Below are 19,658 nucleotides of genomic sequence, written 5' to 3'. Positions count from 1 at the left end.
ATATAACGAAACAGATGATCCAAAGCCTGGATGTGCACACTACGTAAATTTGGAGGTCTTAGTTACGAATTTTGAATCTGGCTGATGTTTTGAATGTACCGTGAAAACTAATGCTAATCACCTGATGTACGGCGTGGATTGCACTAAAACAACATGGTGGGCCACGCAGATCCTGAGTGTGACGCGGATTCGGTGGATCCTTGACTGTGGGGCCCACTTTGATTATTTACCTTACATCTCTGCCGTCCATCCGTTTTGACAGCTCGTTTTAGGGCATGATACCAAAAAATGAATTAGATCCAAATCTCAGGTCGACCACACCACAGGAAACAGTGGTGATTGAATACCCACCATTAAAAACTTCTTGGGGGCCACCAGAAAGTTTAATTTTCATCCAGCCTGTTGATAAAGTCCCAAAGACCGGGATGAAGTGACCGTACAAATTTCAGCTTGATCCAAAACTTTTATGATCCACGGTAAGTTTTTAAAGGTCAATCACCACTGCTTCCTGTCGTGTGGTCCAGATGAGATTTGGATATGTTTCATTTTTAGTTTATTTACATAAAATGATATGTTAAAACTGATGGACGGCGTGGATGTATGGAACATACGTCAAGGTCGGTCCCACATTAAGAGATTCACCGACCGGGCGCTCCCGGTTACTCGGCCTTCGTGAATCAGGTGTTACGGAGGATTCTGAACGCGAGAGATTGTACAATTTTCGGCTCCCAACAGGATCATGTTGTTGCCAAAGGTTGGTTCCGTTCACTCATCCGGTGCTCCAGACGTGCGTACTAAATACATACGTCCCTCGTATTTTTTCTAGCCTTTGAATTTTCTCCCACACGTGTTGCCCGAAAAATGAGTTGGAAACCCCGAAAGTGGTGTGAAAGCATAATAAGGAGTGTGCAAAAGCATGATAACAGCGGGGCACAGTTGATGACTGGGTCGGATCTCAAACAGTAACCTCATGTTGGCACGGGTCTTGCGAGTCGCCACTTAAATCTTTCCTCGCGCGAATCCACCCTCGGAAAATAATGGTGAAGCGCAGGCAGTCGTCTATCCGCTTGCGAGAGTGGCCATTGAAGCAGTGGGAGCTTACGGGGACGGGACAAGACAGCGGTGGAGGATAAGAACACACAACACGCCCTCTTCTAACGTGCGCGTCTCCACGTGTTCTTCTGTAATTGATAATCCTTGTTGACGTGTAATCCATTGTCCAGCTTGGCAGATTACTGCCACGTGTCGACATCTATAAACAATCCCTCCTTTCCTGACCCACAGTAAAAACTCTCGTGTATTCGGCCCCGCTCCCTCTCGTTGAATAAAGACGAACGAGTAAGAGAGACAGAGAGGCAGATTTTCTGCAATTCCTAGGGCTCGAATCGCCCGCCCGGCAATTCCTCGCCGATCATTTCCCGTGGAAAATGGCGACGCCATTGACGGGCCTTCAGCACAGGGACGGAGCTCTCTCCCTAATGGCAGGCCCTGTAAATTCCGTCGATTCCTCATCTTCTTCTCCATCTCAGAAGCTCTGCTTGAAGAACTCCGCCTTAAAATCCCCAATCCTCATCTTCCTTTTCTTTCACAAGGCCATCCGGTCTGAGCTCGAACGCCTCCACCGGGCCGCCCTTGCGTTCGCCACCGACTGCTCCAACGGCGACATCCGTCCGTTGTTCGACCGCTACCATTTCCTTCGTTTGATCTACAAGCACCACTGCAATGCCGAGGACGAGGTATCCGATCATCTTCCCTCTTCGATCCCTAGCTCCTGATCTTGATTTCTACTAGCAGTTGTGGTTGCCTGATTCAGCTGAATTTTCCAGTGCTTATGTGAAACGATTTAGGATTTCGCTGTCTTCGATTTTCTTCATCTGCGCTTCCATGTGCTACTTATCTTGAAATGTTTTTTATGCGATTTGATGCTCTACTTATCTTGAAATGTCATTCTTGCGTTTTCAGGATTTGGCTTTGTTGTGTTGGTAGCTGAATTAAATGCATAGGAATCATAAGGATCTTATTTATTTATTTTTTTTTGCTTTATTTCTGTTCTTAAGCAAAAGAGGAAATGGACCATCCACATGGGAGCTTGTGTGCGTGTCGGACTCGGGGATGTGGTAGCCAGAACAATGGTCCTGATCGCCAGATGTGTTGGCCATGCATACAGTGAGGGAACTGTATAGAGTTTCTGTGATCTGCATATTAGCATTCCTCTTAAAACATATTCATAGAAACGATTTAAGTACAAATGATACAAGATGAGGAAAAAAAATAGAGTCAACGAACACAATCATTTCTTATCCCTTTACTTTGAAAAATGAAGGATCCTTGTTACGCATGAAATGCTTGCAGGGTGTTTTGTACTCCATACCTGCCGTGGGCCCGCAACAACTCTTCTATGGGTATTTTTGATATAGAAAATACGGTAACCCTTTCTGATTAGGATTAGGTTAAGCGGATATAAAACCTTGATTTTTTTGGAGAGGGAACCCTGATTTGAGATGGGTTTCTACTGTACTTTTGGTTATGCATGGTGAAAACTCTCCAATGATCTTTTCCTGTGCACGTAGTCACACACTGTATTGACCAACATCAATCTGTGCTTCTATGCGCATGCTTTTGCTTTTTGTTTACTGCTTCTTGATTTTCCACTACAATCTTTCGATCGAACTATATTAAATGGTATAAATATGGTAGTGGAAAAGGCTAAGTTGTAGAACCGTGCGTAAAGAGTGTTTGTGATATGATAGCATATTTGATTGCTGTCTCATCTTGCGGCCATCTATGTTGCATAGTTGCTTCATTTTGACCAATCTTTCTTCTCTCTCTCTCTCTCTCTCTCATTTTGTCAAGTGTGTTTTGATAGCTGTTTGTATTTATATATGATGCCATGTTACTCGTAGTTGGTGCTATATCCCTATCATGTTGGGTTTTGTGCTTTAATTTCTGTCTATTGAAAAATATCTCTGTTTGTTTTTGAGAAATAATGCACTTTTACTAAAATCCTTTATAAAAAAAAACAGTTTTTACTAAAGCGGAGAAACAACACCCTGACAATTGAGTGACAACAAAGTAGACAACGAGAGTCATCAGCCCTAACATTCACTCACTAGAACCCCATATATCCTCAGTAAATACTGGATTACAGCAACCATAGTCGTCAACCCTTCAACACAAATTCAACTTTCCTATGATCATGGAGGAAGACCTTTTTTGCTTGATTAGAAATGTTATATAAGGTTCTATTGTTGAGCTCCTAGCCCTAAAAGGAATGCTAGCAGTGGTAATGCTACAGGGATCTCCTTCTCTTACCCTTGCATCCCCCATTCCATGCTTCAAAGAATCCATGGTAACGAGTCTAGCATCAACCATGCTAGAGCATACTGAAGAGTTTAAAAGAACCTCCACCAGAGACATCAAAAACTGGCAATGGATAAACAAGCGCTCTATCAATTCAACTTTCCTATGAGCATGGAGGAAGACCTTGTTTGCATGCTTAGAAATATTGGAAGTTACCTTTCAAAAAAAGAAATATTGTGGAAGTTTCTGTTATTGAGCTCCTGCCAAATTGGCCAAGCCCTGCTAACAGTGCTAATTCCACAAGGATATCCTTCTCTTTCCACTGCACCCCCCATTTCATGGTTCAAAGAAATCTTGTATATATTCTAATATCAGCCACACTAGAGTAGTCTGAAGAGATAAAAAAACTTCCGCAAGAGATTCATCGAAAACTGGCAATGCATAAACAAGTGCTCAACTGATTCTGCATTCCAAAGGCATAAGATGCAAATGGTGGTAATAACCCATTTTCCAACTCCGTAGAACTGTAAAAGCACTTGTCTTGGCCCTTGATGCACAATGTTCAATTCCTTTTAAGGAGATAGAGAACAATTTGATAGAAAATTTCCCTGACTTCGTGAAAGTACCACCTTCATGGATTGCTATTGCCTAAAGATGGCATATTGTTGGGATGCTTAATGCAGTTTGGTGCCGTTTTCCTGTGCCATAGCTGCATTCTCTTTTGTCAACAATTGCATGTTCTCGTGTGGGTATTATGTGTCTAGTTTCTTGTGGTGCTTATTTTCCACTTGAGTAATTTTTTGCCAAAAATAGGTATACAGTAACTATGAGTTATATGTATAGTTGGACATACCAATGGCAGATTGGTACCCCTTTGACAAGACTGAGGTATCGTATGCATGCTTGATCCCATTGTCGTACAAAATGTGATATAGGTGGTTATTCATTTAAGCTACAAGTCTACTGAAGAAACTGTGTGAAATAAAATTTTTTTTAGAAAGGTAAATTGTGTGAAAGATTATTTGTCTATGCTACAGGTTAATATTCACCAACGCTGTTCTGTTTTGTTGAATAAATGTTTTTATTTTTTGGTAGTTCTAGATGCTATCGCCAATCCTTTTGAACAACATGGTTTTTGTGCAACGTATTCCTTGAAGTCTGCTCTTCTAGAAGCTAGACGGCATTTGTGCATGACTACAACCCCACCTGAAGTTGCAAGGGTGTTGTGTCATGCAATCAACTTGAGCTTGAGCTGTTCTGGGGCTTTTTTTTTTTTTTGAATTGCAACTTGATTAATTTATTGAAACAAAACAAAAGAGGTAGTATATGGGCTCGCAGAAGAGAGGGGATGGTGTCAAATGTTTTGAGGAAAGCGAATAGGATTCCCAATTCCCTCGTGAATCTTGAAAGAGGGAGCAATGTGGGGGCCACTTGTTTTAGGTTTGTCCTTTCTCCTCGCTTTATTGTATTTCTTCCTCTCTTCCTAATAAATTATGTTACTGTTAAAAAAAAACGAGATTGTTATTTCTAATGGACGTTGAGAGTCAGAACTCTGTGTTGTCATACCTGGCTGGCTATATATAATATCAGCATTCTTCAACTTTTATAAATAGAAGTGAAAAACTACAAGGAAGGCCCATGTTTTGAATAGTTAGCTGTTTCTTGATTTATCTAAGTCCTAATCCTTGAAATGTAGATATCTATTAAAGAAAAAGGAAATTACCTATCACAGACTTTTAGTGAACACCAAAATCATAAGAATTATTATCTGGAAGTCGTCTTGGGCATTGGGCTCATGTTGCACCCAATGGGATCAGGTTTCACAGATGATGGAACCATGATGAAGGTGGCAAGTTGACCCACTTCTTTTACGATTTTATCTAGGGAAACTAATTCCTTGGCAGATCCTTTTAGCCAAAGATGGAGTTTCTCAGCCATCCCTTATAATCGGAGACACCATCCACTGCTTTATGGATGGCTGTTTCTCCTCTTTTTGAATAAAATTGGTTACTTGACAAAATAAAAGAAGAGGAAAAATGATCGTATGCCTTGTTTTGAAACTGCAGGTTATCTTTCCAGCTCTTGATATACGCGTGAAGAATGTAGCACGGACATATTCACTTGAGCACAAGGGGGAAAGTGAGCTTTTTGATCAGCTGTTTGAATTGCTCAATTCAAACGTGCAAAATGATGACAGCTTTCGGAGAGAGCTAGCGTCTTGTACAGGAGCCATTCAAACATCAGTTAGCCAGCACATGTCCAAGGAAGAGGAGCAGGTATATATTGACTTTTCTTCTTAGTTGCACTGATAGTTGAAAGGTTTCTCAATATATTTGAATAACTAGTAGACTGACCTTTATATTTTCGATGGTGAAACTGAAAGTTTCCTTTTAAGAAATAGGAAACTTGGGTTTGTCATGTTTGTAGGTGCTAATAAGCTTTGCTTGCATCTCAAATGAGAAATTTATATATGAAAATGATGACTAAAACATTTTTTGTTCTGATCTATGTTTGTTTTCATAATTTATTACAGTGCTACTTCAATTTTTCTTTCAACAGGTGACAATGAAGCACAATTTAAGAAAATAAACTAAGATGCAATGAGACCCAGAGGCCAGAGGGTTTGAAGCCAAACGCATGGTATCCTGTATTGGTATCGGTTGGCGTAACGGTGCCCTCCGATACCAATACGGATACGAGGGCGTAACGACGCAAACTTTTTTTTTTGCCAAACAAATATGAAAAAATATGGATTAAATCCGGAATATTCTAAGCATTCCAAATATGCATTCATTTATTAATTAAAACATGTTTATGGTTGTGTAACGGTCCACTCTTTAGTGAGAAGTTGTATCGGACTGTTTGATGAATTTACGAACTAGATAACCTGAATTTGACTACAAAATTCATATATTTAAATTTCTAACTATCTACTATCAATGATAGATATATTAGAATGAATGTAATATGAAAATATCTTACATTAGGTGTTTGCAATTATTTTCGAGGAATTTCTCGAACATACCTGTGGATGTGACTGTGATTCCTGTCTCTGACCTGTCATCCTCAAGTCAAGAATATTAAAAAAAAAGAAAAAAAAAAGTAGTGTTTGATATACTCCCCTGCAACTTGATTAAGGATTACTCGATTGGTTGTCAGGGGAGCTATTTTAAATACAAATTCGGCAGTGTCAAGTGTGTGCTTGGCTTCTTGCAATAATACTGCTGTAAGCTGTCTGCTGCAAATACTTACCTTAATACAAATGTATACTTACAATCACAAGTTACCACCAAAATGAAAATATGCTTTTTCGCGGTTGCTCGACTTCCACATCATCGTCATTGTCATCGTCATCATCAGGCTGAGGCTGTCCAATAGGTGTAGGTGCTGCATATTCATAATATCCAGTGTCAGAAGGAAATACTAGATCAACGAAACCAGAGGATGACTGATCCTGACTAGGCAACGATTCCGACCCCGAGTAAGGATATCCACCGGTGCCTGTCGAATAGCCATACTGGTGCCCTTACTTAGGTTGTTGAGAATCTTGAGATTGAGAGTACGTCTGCTGTGATGAGTAACTTAGATTTGGATCTAGATATCTATAATCATATGGATATTGATCGGGAGGACTACTCCAACACGAATGTGATGGAACAGGCTCAGTATAACCACCATAATCATAATCCAATTGACCATAAGAATATCCATCATAATAACCATGACCATGAGCCTGCTGATGTTCCGGACCTCCCAGACCCGGTGCACCACTAGACGCACCCTCCTGCTGGTTGTATCATGACTCGGTACACTCATAAGTCCGACCTCGTGTACTACCTCGTTGATGTTTATCAGCATTGCGATCTGTAGATGGCTGTATAGGGTGTTGAGCAACATCAGAAGTGTCAGCGCCAGGGGTAGGGGGTCATCATCACCATCATCTGACATGGTCACGCTACCGTTGCTCGTACTCTTTTGTTGATCTTGAGCCGTACCCGTACTTGGCATAAACGCTGCCCCTCTTACTGGGTCCAACATATCTGCACGACTCTCTTGTTGCGCTCTGCGTATTTTTAAGTCATCAATTTTCAATTCTTTACTATCATTTTCAATTTGTTTTTCCCTTGTTTCCAACCAAGGTAGAAGCGAGTCATCCTCATCATAAATATTGTCTACGTTTATTGGACAGTAGTCTGCGTCATCGGTGGCTGTAATGCTCTTATGATGTCGTCGCATTTTTAGTTTTATATTGTAGTGCATGAAGACAAGTCTATCTAATGTTCTAGTCTGCAATCGATTCCTATTCTTTGAATGAATAAGCGCAAAATAACTCCAATTCCTTTCGCAGTTAAAGGAAGATGTTGTATGGCTCGAAACTTTTACTGCAATTTTTTGGAGAGCCTTCGTACTTTCTCCGAAATTAATCCGTCATTCGGCTGGTTACAACCTAGATATTGCATGCTGTGTAAGAGCATCTCCAAAGCTACCTAGGCGGTTTCCAAATGTATCTAATTCATTCAACGCCTTTATTTGCATATCTAAGTCAGGCTTTAATCTCTTTATCACATTCTTTAGCCCGACACGAACTTCATCATCCGCAACAAATGATTGGGCATATCTGTACCTAGGATTTAGGTAGTAGTTTGCTGCATGGAGATCATGATGGAGTTGTCTTGTCCATCTCCTGTCGATCATCCTCCGTGTCCCGTATCGGTATCGGTTGGCGTAACGGTGACCTCCAAAACCGATACGGATACGGGAGCGTAACGGTGATACGGGGGCGTAACGGCCCGTAACGGTGCAAAATTTTTTTTTGTCAAAAAAATATGAAAAAATATGGATTAAATCCGGAATATTCTAAGCATTCCAAATATGCATTCATTTATAAATTGGAACATGTTTATGGTGGTGTAACGGTCCACTCTTTGGTGAGAAGTTGTATCGGACTATCTGATGAATTTATGAACCAGATAACCTGAATTTGACTACAAAATTCATATATTTAATTTTCTAACTATCTACTATCAATGATAGATATATTAGAATGAATGTAATATGAAAATATCTTACATTTAGGTGTTTGCAATTATTTTTTAGGGCCAAAATTCATGCGTAAATAGACAAAAATATAAAAAAATATATAAAATGGCACCCCAAATATGTAAAATGCACATTAACATGTTCTACTATGATTAACACATCATATGACATCATTAAAACAGCAAAAGAATCATTAAAAAATGATTTTTTGAATTTTCAGAAAAAGGGCCGAAATAAATGCGTAAATAGAAAAAAATATAAAAAAATATAAAATGGCACCCCAAATATGTAAATTGCACATTAACATGTTCTACTATGATTAACACATCATATGACATCATTAAAACAGCAAAAGAATCATTAAAAAATGATTTTTCGAATTTTCAAAAAAAGGGCCGAAATAAATGCGTAAATAGAAAAAAATATAAAAAAAATATAAAATGGCACCCCAAATCTGTAAAATGCATATTAACATGTTCTACTATGATTAACACATCATATGGCATCATTAAAACAGCAAAAGAATCATTAAAAAATGATTTTTCGAATTTTCAAAAAAAGGGCCAAAATAAATGCGTAAATAGAAAAAAATATAAAAAATATATAAAATGGCACCCCAAATCTGTAAAATGCACATTAACATGTTCTACTATGATTAACACATCATATGAAGTCATTAAAACAGCAAAAGAATCATTAAAAAATGATTTTTCGAATTTTCAAAAAAAGGGCCAAAATAAATGCGTAAATAGAAAAAAATATTAAAAAAATATAAAATGGCACCTCAAATCTGTAAAATGCACATTAACATGTTCTACTATGATTAACACATCAAATGGCATGATTAAAACAACAAAACAACCATTAAAATTTGATTTTTCGAATTTTAAAAAAAGGGGCCAAAATTCATGCGTAAATAGAAAAAAATATTAAAAAATTATTAAATGGCACCCCAAATCTGTAAAATGTACATTAACATGTTCTACTATGATTAACACATCATATGACATGATTAAAACAGAAAAACATATTAAAAAAAGTATAAATACCTATTTTTGACGAATTTCTAAAAAATGGCCCACCGAGCTTTGATTCAAAAAAATCTGTGATATAATGTGTTTTTATCACAAATACCTAGCTAAGGTTGGTCGAAATTAGTAGTAGAAGGAGTGAAAAACAGTTTGGAAGCAAGAGGTTTCAAAAAAACAGCAAAAAATGAGCTAAAAATGAAAAAAAAAAAAGTTACCGTTATGGCCGTTACACCACGTAACGGGCCCGTATCGGCCGATACGGGTACAAAAAATCGTATCGGCCGATACGGCCCCGAAACGGGTAACGGTTCGTACCGTTACCGTTACGTATCGGCCGATACGGCCGATACGTAACCGATTCGGCACACCCTGAATAAGACTCCCAGCTTCTACATTTACGTTGAATTGCCAACTTTGCCTTATCCATGGCATCGTATAGGAAGCCCATGGTAGGTGCTTCATCGGTGGCTCCATCACCTTTAGGGTTAACTTCACCCTCTTCCAATATTTGTTGTCCCATATGGTGTTCGCAACTTCAACCGGTGTCCTTGATGTCTTCTGCCCATGTTTTGTGTTGAGCCATTCTCGGGAAGCGAACGTCTCACTTAACTCTCCCCTATGCTGGAATAAACTCCTAATGCTATAAAGTTTGCTGCGAATCTAGTCGCCGCAGGCCTCAACGACTCTCGTCCTTTCATGAACTTTCTCATTATTGCGACTACTTGATTATGGTTGTAAATAAACGTCGTCACTTCTCTTGCCCTTTTGACCGTTTCCTTAACATTTTTCTTCTTCTCAATATCTTCCAATATAAGATCAATACAATGGGCAGCACATGGTGACCAAAAAAGATGTTTTCTCTTATTCATCAACATGTCCTGCAAGCTTATATGATGCTTCATTATCTGTCACAATTTGCACTACATTTTCCTCTTCAATCTCTTCCACAACTTTATCCATTAGTCTAGTAATAGAAGTAGAATTTTTTGTTACCTCTGAGGCATTAATTGACTTGTGGTATATAGTTCATAAGTGGCAGTACGCCATGAAGTTGATCATGCTACGTCTGGTTAGGCCAATTCAACCATCACATATGATCGTGCATCCTCTGGCTTGCCATAAAGGTTTAAAGGTAGCCACGTATGCTTTCACATTTGCATTCTCTGCATCTGTCCATTTCCCCCTAATCTCCTTAGTCGTGGGAGCTTTTATTCCTTCACCTGCTTCTGTTGCTGCATCAATTACCACCTGCCAATATGGAGAATTGGCCGCATTAGGAAGTAAGTTGGCATGTATAAATAACTTTGCTGCTGCTCTAACTAGCTTCTCAATGGAAGTTCTACTCCACATTTCTTTTATCTTCTTTTGTTTAGTTGATTCTTTCCTAAACAGGATTGGATCAATAGAGGGTCTGCTAGGCTCATTTACTTCTTCATCCAAACGTATAGGGGCATCATGCGAAGATGTCTGTTGTCCGCTCCCAAACACACGTCTTAACCAACCAAATCTAACCCCCCTATAGAAACAGTTGCACTCCCAGCCCCACTGCCCCCCGCTCTCATGCAGCGACGTTCTTCCTCTTCATGAGCTACAGGCAAGCTCTCTCTCGTAGCTATAGTTAATTCCCGATTTGAATCTTCGTTAGAATTAATAATATCTTCATCACAAACACCCATATATTCAGGACCAAACACCTCCTGTCAAGCTGCATCCAAAATATCATCTTTCTTCTTTTGTACAACAGCACGTTTATCCTTCGACTCATCCAGACTAGCTTGCATTAAAATCATTATCTTTTTCGGTACTGTAATACATCCCGCAACTTGATTCTATCGATGTATATACAGTTTCATAATCTAATCAATAAAGATGATTTTATGTTCTAAACCTTAAGAAGCTCTAAAACCTGTCCAATATAAGAAAATAAAAATATAAAGTCACTAATTCGAAAATAGAAAAAAATTAAAAAATATATATAAAATGAAAACAACAATCTGTAAAATGCACATTAACATGTTGTACTATAATTAACACATCATATTCTACCATTAAAACAACAAAACATTCAATAAAAAATGATTTTTCAAATTTTCAAAAAAATGGCCGAAGATAGTGTGTAAATAGAAAAAAATAAAAATAAATAGAAAATGACATCAAGAATCTGTAAAATGCACATTAACATGTTCTACTATGACTAACACATCAGATTCTATTATTTAAACAACAAAACGTTCAATAAAAAATGATTTTTTGAATTTTCAAAAAAAGCGCTGAAAATAGTGCATAAATAGGAAAAAATAAAAATAAATAGAAAATGACATCAAGAATCTGTAAAATGCATATTAACATGTTCTACTATGACTAACACATCAGATTCTATCATTTAAACAACAAAACATTCAATAAAAAATGATTTTTTGAATTTTCAAAAAAAGCACCGAAAATAGTGCATAAATAGGAAAAAATAAAAAAATTGAAAATGACATCAAGAATCTGTAAAATGCACATTAACATGTTCTACTATGATTAACACATCATATTCTATCATTAAAACATCAAAACATTCAATAAAAAATGATTTTTCGATTTTAAAAAAAAAGGTCGAAAATAGTGTGTAAATGAAAAAAAATAACATCAAGAATCTGTAAAATGCATATTAACATGTTCCACTATGATTAACACATCATATTCTATCATTAAAACAACAAAACATTCAATAAAAAATAATTTTTCGAATTTTCAAAAAAAAGGACTGAAAATAGTGCGTAAATAGAAAAAAATAAAAAAAAAGAAAAGAAAATGACATCAAGATTCTGTAAAATGTACATTAACATGTTCTACTATGATTAGCATATCATATTCTATCATTAAAACAACAAAACATTCAATAAAAAATGATTTTTCGAATTTTCAAAAAAAGGGCCGAAAATAGTGCGTAAATAGAAAAAATAAAAATAAAAAAAAATGACGTCAAGAATCTATAAAATGCACATTAACATGTTCTACTATGATTAACACATCATATTCTATCATTAAAACAGCAAAACATTCAATAAAAAAATGATTTTTCGAATTCTCAAAAAAAAAAAAAAAGTCGAAAATAGTGCGTAAATAGAAAAAAATAACAAATAGAAAATGACATCAAGAATCTGTAAAATACACATTAACATGTTCTACTATGATTAACACATCATATTCTATCATTAAAACAGCAAAACATTCAATAAAAAAATGATTTTTTGAATTTTCAAAAAAAGGCCAAAAATAATGCGTAAATAGAAAAAAATAGAAAATGACATCAAGAATCTGTAAAATGCACATTAACATGTTCTACTATGATTAACACATCATATTCAACCATTAAAACAGTAAAACATTCAATGAAAAGTATAAATACCTATTTTTGAGAAATTTCTGGAAAATGGCCCACGAAGCTTCGAATCAAGAAAATCTTTAATCTAAGTTGTTTTTCTCTGAAATATGAAGCTAAGATTGGTCGAAAATAGTAAAAGATTGATTGAGGAAGTGTTTGGAAGAAAGAAATTTGAAAAAAAAAAATGAAAAAATTGACCTTAAAAAGCCAAAAAAGAGGTTACCGTTTTTTGACCGTTACGGTCTGGCCGTTACTGGGCAGTAACAGCCGTTACGCCCATAATGACCCCGTAATGGCCGTTACGTATACAATATTGGGCCTTGTCACCGATATGGCCCTGTATTGCGTAACGGCATTGGCCGTTACGTATCCGTTACCGATACGGGCGTATCATATCCGATTCGGGACACCTTGGCCAAACGGAACATTGTTATCGTTGAAGTACATAACAAGCCATAGTTTTCAAATCTTTCCACCAAGAAGTTGTGCTCCCTAATATGATCAGTCAAACAAAAGAAAGGGATTACCCCTTCCTGAGTCCATTGCTGTTCTTGTGGACGAAAGATCGATTCATCTTCCGATCTAAAGGGAAGATCCCACCTTCCCCCTCCCTCGCTGGGGGGATTTATGGCGGTGCAGAGTGTAGCCGCATCAGTTGACTCCAACCTGCGATCATGTTAAGGAAGATGAGGATACTGGCCTTTAATACTCCCGCGGCACACCGAAACATTCTCGCATGGTAGGTGAAAACATTAATGACAATCCCGTCGCTGCCAGAGAGTTCACCATGTGGCGAGCTGCATTCAATTCGAGTTGCCTTGTCTGTCAGATCGCCCGGCTCGAGACAGCCATGTGGCAAGTCATTGACAGTGTTCTGACCTCGCGACAAACATCCCGCCATTCCTCCCGCTTCGAGTGAGCCATGTGGCGCGCCCGTCCACCCTCCCGAAGCAATCGCGACCATGGAACATGAGACAAGTCCCGCGGGCGAAGAGCTGGAGATTACACGTGCGGAGAATACGTTGCAACTCTGCAATCCAGGCCTATGCTACGGATCTAACCCTTCGTCTATCGCTGGGCTGGACTTTGGCTCGGTTCGAGCATTGGGAGTGGAACCTCAACCAGTCTACGAGCCTCACGTCTGGAATCTAGATCTGGACCTTGCTGCTATATCTGACCCTATTCATCTAGATCTCAACCATACACCTGCTACCAATCCTAATCGATTTACTTCCCGGGACCCCTGTCTTCCTTCGCTCAACCCTGCCCCATCCGACGAAACCGACATGCCCCTCCATTGCCTCAATAGATCAGCTGGTTTCGATCATCAACTAGAGATGAACCTGCATCTGCAGCTGATCCCCTTTGACGACCCTCTGCGGGATGATGAAACATCCTCCTACTCACACCCCCCATCATCCTCTTCGTCTCCCAAATCTGATATTCTCTCTCAGTCTATCGAGGGCTCTGACTGTAACCTCCTCTCATTATTTCAAGACTCTAGGAATAGAGATCATCATTGCTGAACCCCTGCAGGTCAGAAGTGCTGCTTCCAACGTCAGACTGATAGAGGAAGATCAAAGGACTTCTCTGAGCAAGAAAATTCAGTGGAAGAAGTGGATCCGTGATGCAATGGGACATATTGGGAGATTGTTCGGCCTATCATTCGGTGATTGCCCGGAAGACTATCTCGCTCTTTTCCAGTGCGTCGAAAATAGCGATAGGCCGCTCGACCCTAACAGAACCCCTCACAAACGATCCCCACGGACCGGAAGACAGAGGAACCTGAAGCGGAAAGCCAGCACAACATCAACCGCAGCTCAGCTTATAGGCGATGAAGGAACCAAGGATAACCGGGGAAGTGATGTTCTCCCATGAAGATTATCTCTTGGAATGTGCGGGGGGTGGGGTTTAAGCAAAAACGTAGACTCATAAAGAACAGCTGTAGCAGAGTCAATCCCCACATTATTACTTTTCAGGAAACCAAAGTAAATCAGTTTGACGATCGTCTCATGAAATCGCTATGGAAGGAATCTGACGTTCAATGGGTGGCAAAAGACGCTTCGGGAACTTCTAGAGGAATTCTTCTTGCTTGGAAATCTGCTTACTGGACTCTTCTGAAATCCTCTGTGAGCACCTTCTCCATCACAGTTATTTTGAGAAATATCGTTCTCGCTGCTGATCTCCTCATTTGCTCAGTATATGGGCCTACCAGCAACGATTTACGTAACGACTTCTGGAACGAGATCTCCCTCGTCTGTCAGAGTTTCTGCGGACCAATGTGTTTTGTTGGAGACTTCAATACCATCAGATTTCTCGGCTTGGAGTAAAATGAAATCCCACATGGTTGCTTTCTCCAACTTGATTGACAGCAATTGCCTCATCGACCTTCCTCTTCTTGGCTCTCGGTTCACTTGGACGAACGAAAGACTCGATCCGATAATGTCTAGATTGGATCGATTCATTGTTTCCCCTGAATGGCTTACCCTCTTGCCTACCTCCTCTCAGTCTGTCCTTCCCAGGACTACCTCAGATCATTGACCCATTTTCCTGTCTGCTGGGAAGGTAGACTGGGGCCCCCAAGCCCTTTCGTTTTGACATTGCTTGGTTTCGTGATGCAGGTTTCAAATCTAAGTTGGCTGATTGGTGGAAGGTCTTCCAGCCTCAAGGATTCGCGGGCCACGTCCTTTGTACCAAGCTTAAGATGCTCAAAGAAAAGCTGAAGCAATGGTCAAAGGAGGATCGCCGAAGATCGGAACAAGAGATGGATTCCATCTTATTAGAAATTCATAAGATTGATGCTCTCGCTGAAAACAGTCCTATGTCTAAAGAAAGCTCGACAAATAGAATCCAGCTCATTCAATCCCTCTCAGCGAAAGTCCTTCAAGGTGAAATCTCGTGGAAGCAAAAAGCTCGGGCAAAATGGATAAAGGAAGGAGATAGGAACACCGGATACTTCCACTGCCTTGCCAACATGCAAGCCAAGGTCAATCGCATCACCAGCATTATTGTTCAGGGAAATCGGATCGAAGACAGAGAATCGATCAGTGGTGAAGCTATTTCCTACTTTCAAAATCTCCTCCAATCTGAAGGTTGGTCCAGGCCTCGATTGGACAATTTGTGTTTCCAACGCATCAGTGATGATAATGCCTCCCTCCTGGAATTGCATTTCTCCCTTGAAGAAGTAAAGAAGGCCGTGATGGACTTAGGTGGAGACAAGGCCCTTGGCCCTGATGGGTATCCTATCCTTTTTTTCCAATCCTTTTGGGATCTTCTTCAGGACGATGTGATGGCTTATATAAACGAATTTCACAACAGAGGAAGATTATCCAAACACATTGGGGTGACTTTCATTGCTTTGATTCCCAAGATTGCGGGAGCCGTGGAATTTAGGGAGTTTAGGCCCATTAGTCTTATTGGAAGCATGTATAAAATCTTGGCTAAATTCTTGCTAACGGGCTTCAGAAAGTGATCGGGTCAATTATCGCCCCTAACCAATGTGTTTTCATTCCAGGTAGACAGATCATCGACGGAGCCCTTATTGCAAATGAATGCCTTGACTCAGGCTACCGGTCTAATAACAAATTTATCTTCTGCAATCTGGACATGGAGAAGGCTTATGATCATGTAGATTGGGACTCTCTCCTCTATTTGATGAAGCGTTTGGGGTTTCGGGAGAAGTGGAGGACATGGATACGGGAATGCATTAGCTCAGCTCATTTCTCAATTTTGTTGAATGGATCGTCGAAGGGTTTCTTTAAAAGCTCTCGTGGCCTAAGGCAAGGTGATCCCTTGTCGCCCTTCCTCTTTCTCATTATTTGAGAGGCATTATCTGCGATGATTCACAAGGGGTAGATTGAAGGCATCCTCCGTGGTATCCCAATGAAAGGAATGCACGACCCAGTTTCTCATGTGCAATTTGCGGACGATGTGCTCATATTTTCGGAAGCGAAGACAGAATCAGTTGCCAATCTTTGAACAACTATTAGGTGCTTTGAAGCGGTTGCAGGGCTGAAGGTGAACATGGCTAAATCCAAAATATATGGTATCAATTTGGATAGCCAGGAGATTAGTGACATTGCTGATTTCATTGGCTGTTCCCCGGGATCTTTTCCTAATTTCCTTGGTCTCCCTCTATGTATTGGTTTGCCTAAATACCATCAGTGGGAGAAGATCATTCAGAGATTCCACAAGCACCTGTTTGGGTGGAAAAGCCGATTTCTCTCCATTGGCAGTCGTCTGACTTTGATAAACGCGGCGCTATTGAACCTTCCTACTTCATGTTCCTATTTCGCTGTCCCACTAAGGTCCTCAACGTTATCGACTCTCTCAGACGCAACTTTCTTTGGCAGGGCAAGGGAGATAGAAAGAAATACAATCTCATTCAATGGAGACAGGTCTGTAAACAGATCAAAGATGGAGGTGCTGGAATCAAAGACTTAAAGCTGATGAATCAGGCTCTTTTAGGGAAATGGATCTGACGTCTTGGCACGGAAAACGATAGCTTATGGAACAAACTTATCAAAGGAAAATATGGGAGCTCAGAAGGGGATGGTGGATTAGAGAGTCCTCCCTATATAGGGCTTCTGCAATGTGGAAAGGTATCTGGCACATGCATCGTGAGGTGAACAAAAGGATTGGATTCGAAGTTGGCAAGGGAGACTGCATCAGATTTTGGACCGACACCTGGTTAGGTAATTTTCCTCTGAAAGACAAATTTCCCCTCATCTTTCAGCTGGCGACCAACAATAATAGTTACATTGCGGATAACTATTCTATACAAGCAGGTACAGTGGTTTGGAATATCCAATGCCGAAGGAATCTGGAGGACTAGGAAATTGAGGAATTCGTGGATCTAATGGATTACATTCAGCACGCTCCCCCCACTCAGGACCGCAAGGACTGTATTATCTGGAAAATAGACAAATCGTCTACTTTTTTGGTCAGATCTTTCTTCAAGGACCTTTCGCTCTCTGCCATTGATCCCTCCGCTCAGCATCCTCATTTTATTTGGAAGTACGCCGTTCCCCCAAAGATTCATGTGTTCGGATGGCTGGCTGGGAAGAATCGCATCCTAACCGTGGACAACCTGAGGAAAAAAGGAATGATCCTTCCTAACGTGTGCATTTGCTGTATGTCTCCTAAAGAGACCGTCAACCACTTATTGATCCACTCCCCCTTCGCCAACTCCATTTGGACAGCCATTCTTTCTTGCTTCAAAATTAATTGGTGCTTCCCTAGAGACGTAGACATGCTTCTCAAGGCTTGGCATGGTGTTCGACTTCGCAAACCTCTTACTAGGTTATGGCGCATGGCTATTTTGGCGACTTGGTGGGCTGTTTGGATCGAACGGAACAAGCGATGTTTTCGAAACGAATCGAAACCCCCTCATTTAGTGTGCTCTTTTGTTAAGTGTTTTATTGCTGAATGGGCTACCCATATGGATGGGCTTGATGTTGATCTTGGTTTTCTTGAGGCTTCCTAGGCGCTGCTACCTCAGCAGTCCCTCTTTCCCTGTTCCTTTTTTCTCCTTCTAATACAAGTTATCTTTCAAAAAAAATAAAATAAAATATGATCAGTCAAACAAGAAGAGAGGGATTTCTCCATGAGCCATCTCCTGGAATTTGAATAAAATCTCCATGTGGCTGGACCGTGGAGACTCTGCAACCATCTAATTACATTAAGAGAATCTAGTCAGTGATTTTGAACAAGTGAAATTAAATTCTTATTGAGCTAAAAGAGAAGATACAAAAAAGAACCTGTCACAGGAAGCTGGGAAAGGCAGAACTATAGTTGCATGAAGTGTGAAGTGAAGAAACAAATTCAGAGAGCAGGGAAGTGCTTGTTTCAATCTGCTAGCAAGTATACATAGCAAGGAATCAGGACTTTCAATCTGGAGCACGAGTTGAACCTGATTTGAAAAGTGGCACCTAGTTAGAAGGATTGTGCAACTAAGTGCAGAAGTTTTGCATTTTCCATATAGTCCAAGTCTGACATACTCTATTGCTAGAATTAGTTACACGATGTTCCAAAATGCACGACCCACTCGTTACCATGCCTAACAACATGACAAACTGTGGTTTTGAATTTGAGTATCGGGGCTATAGGCCCTTTTTTTTTTTGTATCTGTATCACATAATGCATCGTACTGATACGAATACGATATTGACTATGGTTTGAAAGGCTCACAAACAGAACCAATTTCTTGTCATTTGAATGCCATTTGGGTTTGGCACTTGAAAAGTGGGCCCCAGGAAGAGTAATGAAAATCAGGATACCGTTGATTGTCACCTTGACCCCATTTCGACTCCTTTCCTCCTGCTTCTCAGATGCCTCTGCATCAGTAAGTCCTATTTATTTTTCACCTTTATGTGTGACATGTACCATGTTTATGCATTTTCTTTGAATACTGGCAATTAATCCAGTGGGCTTCACTGAAGATGTTAATATGTATCTTTCCACATGTATTGGCAACTGTTTTGTTGTCCATCCTACTGAAATTGGTACATGTGCTTTTACTAAACTACTAATGAAGTGGATCAGCTAGTTAAGATATATGTTATAGTCTACAATATCTGATATCTTGAAATTCACGATACGTCTGAATACTACCAGCTGGTCTTTGATTTTGGTACAGGTCTTCCCCTTGCTTGTCGACAAGTTTACATTCGAAGAGCAGGCTGCATTGGTCTGGCAGTTTTTGTGCAGCATCCCTGTGAATATGATGGCAGAGTTTCTTCCATGGCTTTCATCATCTATTTCACCTGATGAGCATCAGGATATGCTGAAATGTTTGCGCAAGGTAGTCCCAGAAGAAAAGCTTCTTCAACAGGTACAAATCCATGCTGAGCATGGAAACAGCCTTTGATTGCATTCTACTAAAAGCATTATGCTTGACTACAACTTTTGGAAAA

The 19,658-nt window shown here is 39.8% G+C and overlaps 1 protein-coding gene and 1 long non-coding RNA gene across 3 annotated transcripts in view; both read left to right on the top strand.

The window, feature by feature from the left end:
* Window positions 1-1,277: 1,277 nt before the first annotated feature.
* LOC131235242 (zinc finger protein BRUTUS-like) overlaps window positions 1,278-19,658 on the top strand; it is a 29,354-nt gene continuing 10,973 nt past the window's right edge. The window contains exons 1-3 of one of the 2 annotated variants that reach the window (XM_058232383.1): window positions 1,278-1,736; window positions 5,367-5,576; window positions 19,382-19,576. In XM_058232383.1, coding sequence (XP_058088366.1) covers window positions 1,428-1,736; window positions 5,367-5,576; window positions 19,382-19,576 — 714 coding nt within the window. In that variant the 5' untranslated portion in view covers window positions 1,278-1,427. Of the gene's footprint in view, window positions 1,737-4,619; window positions 4,741-5,366; window positions 5,577-19,381; window positions 19,577-19,658 lie in introns of those variants that run through there. The other variant, XM_058232384.1, reaches the window with a different exon arrangement.
* LOC131235243 (uncharacterized) lies at window positions 6,013-9,269 on the top strand. Its single transcript, XR_009166018.1, has 2 exons — window positions 6,013-6,287; window positions 8,377-9,269. It is a non-coding gene; the product is annotated as an uncharacterized LOC131235243 (long non-coding RNA).

Source organism: Magnolia sinica, chromosome 19 (assembly GCF_029962835.1).
Source record: "Magnolia sinica isolate HGM2019 chromosome 19, MsV1, whole genome shotgun sequence".
Taxonomy (NCBI): domain Eukaryota; kingdom Viridiplantae; phylum Streptophyta; class Magnoliopsida; order Magnoliales; family Magnoliaceae; genus Magnolia; species Magnolia sinica.
The sequence above is the reverse complement of the archived record's forward strand: the minus strand, read 5'-3'. Positions and strand labels throughout refer to the sequence as shown.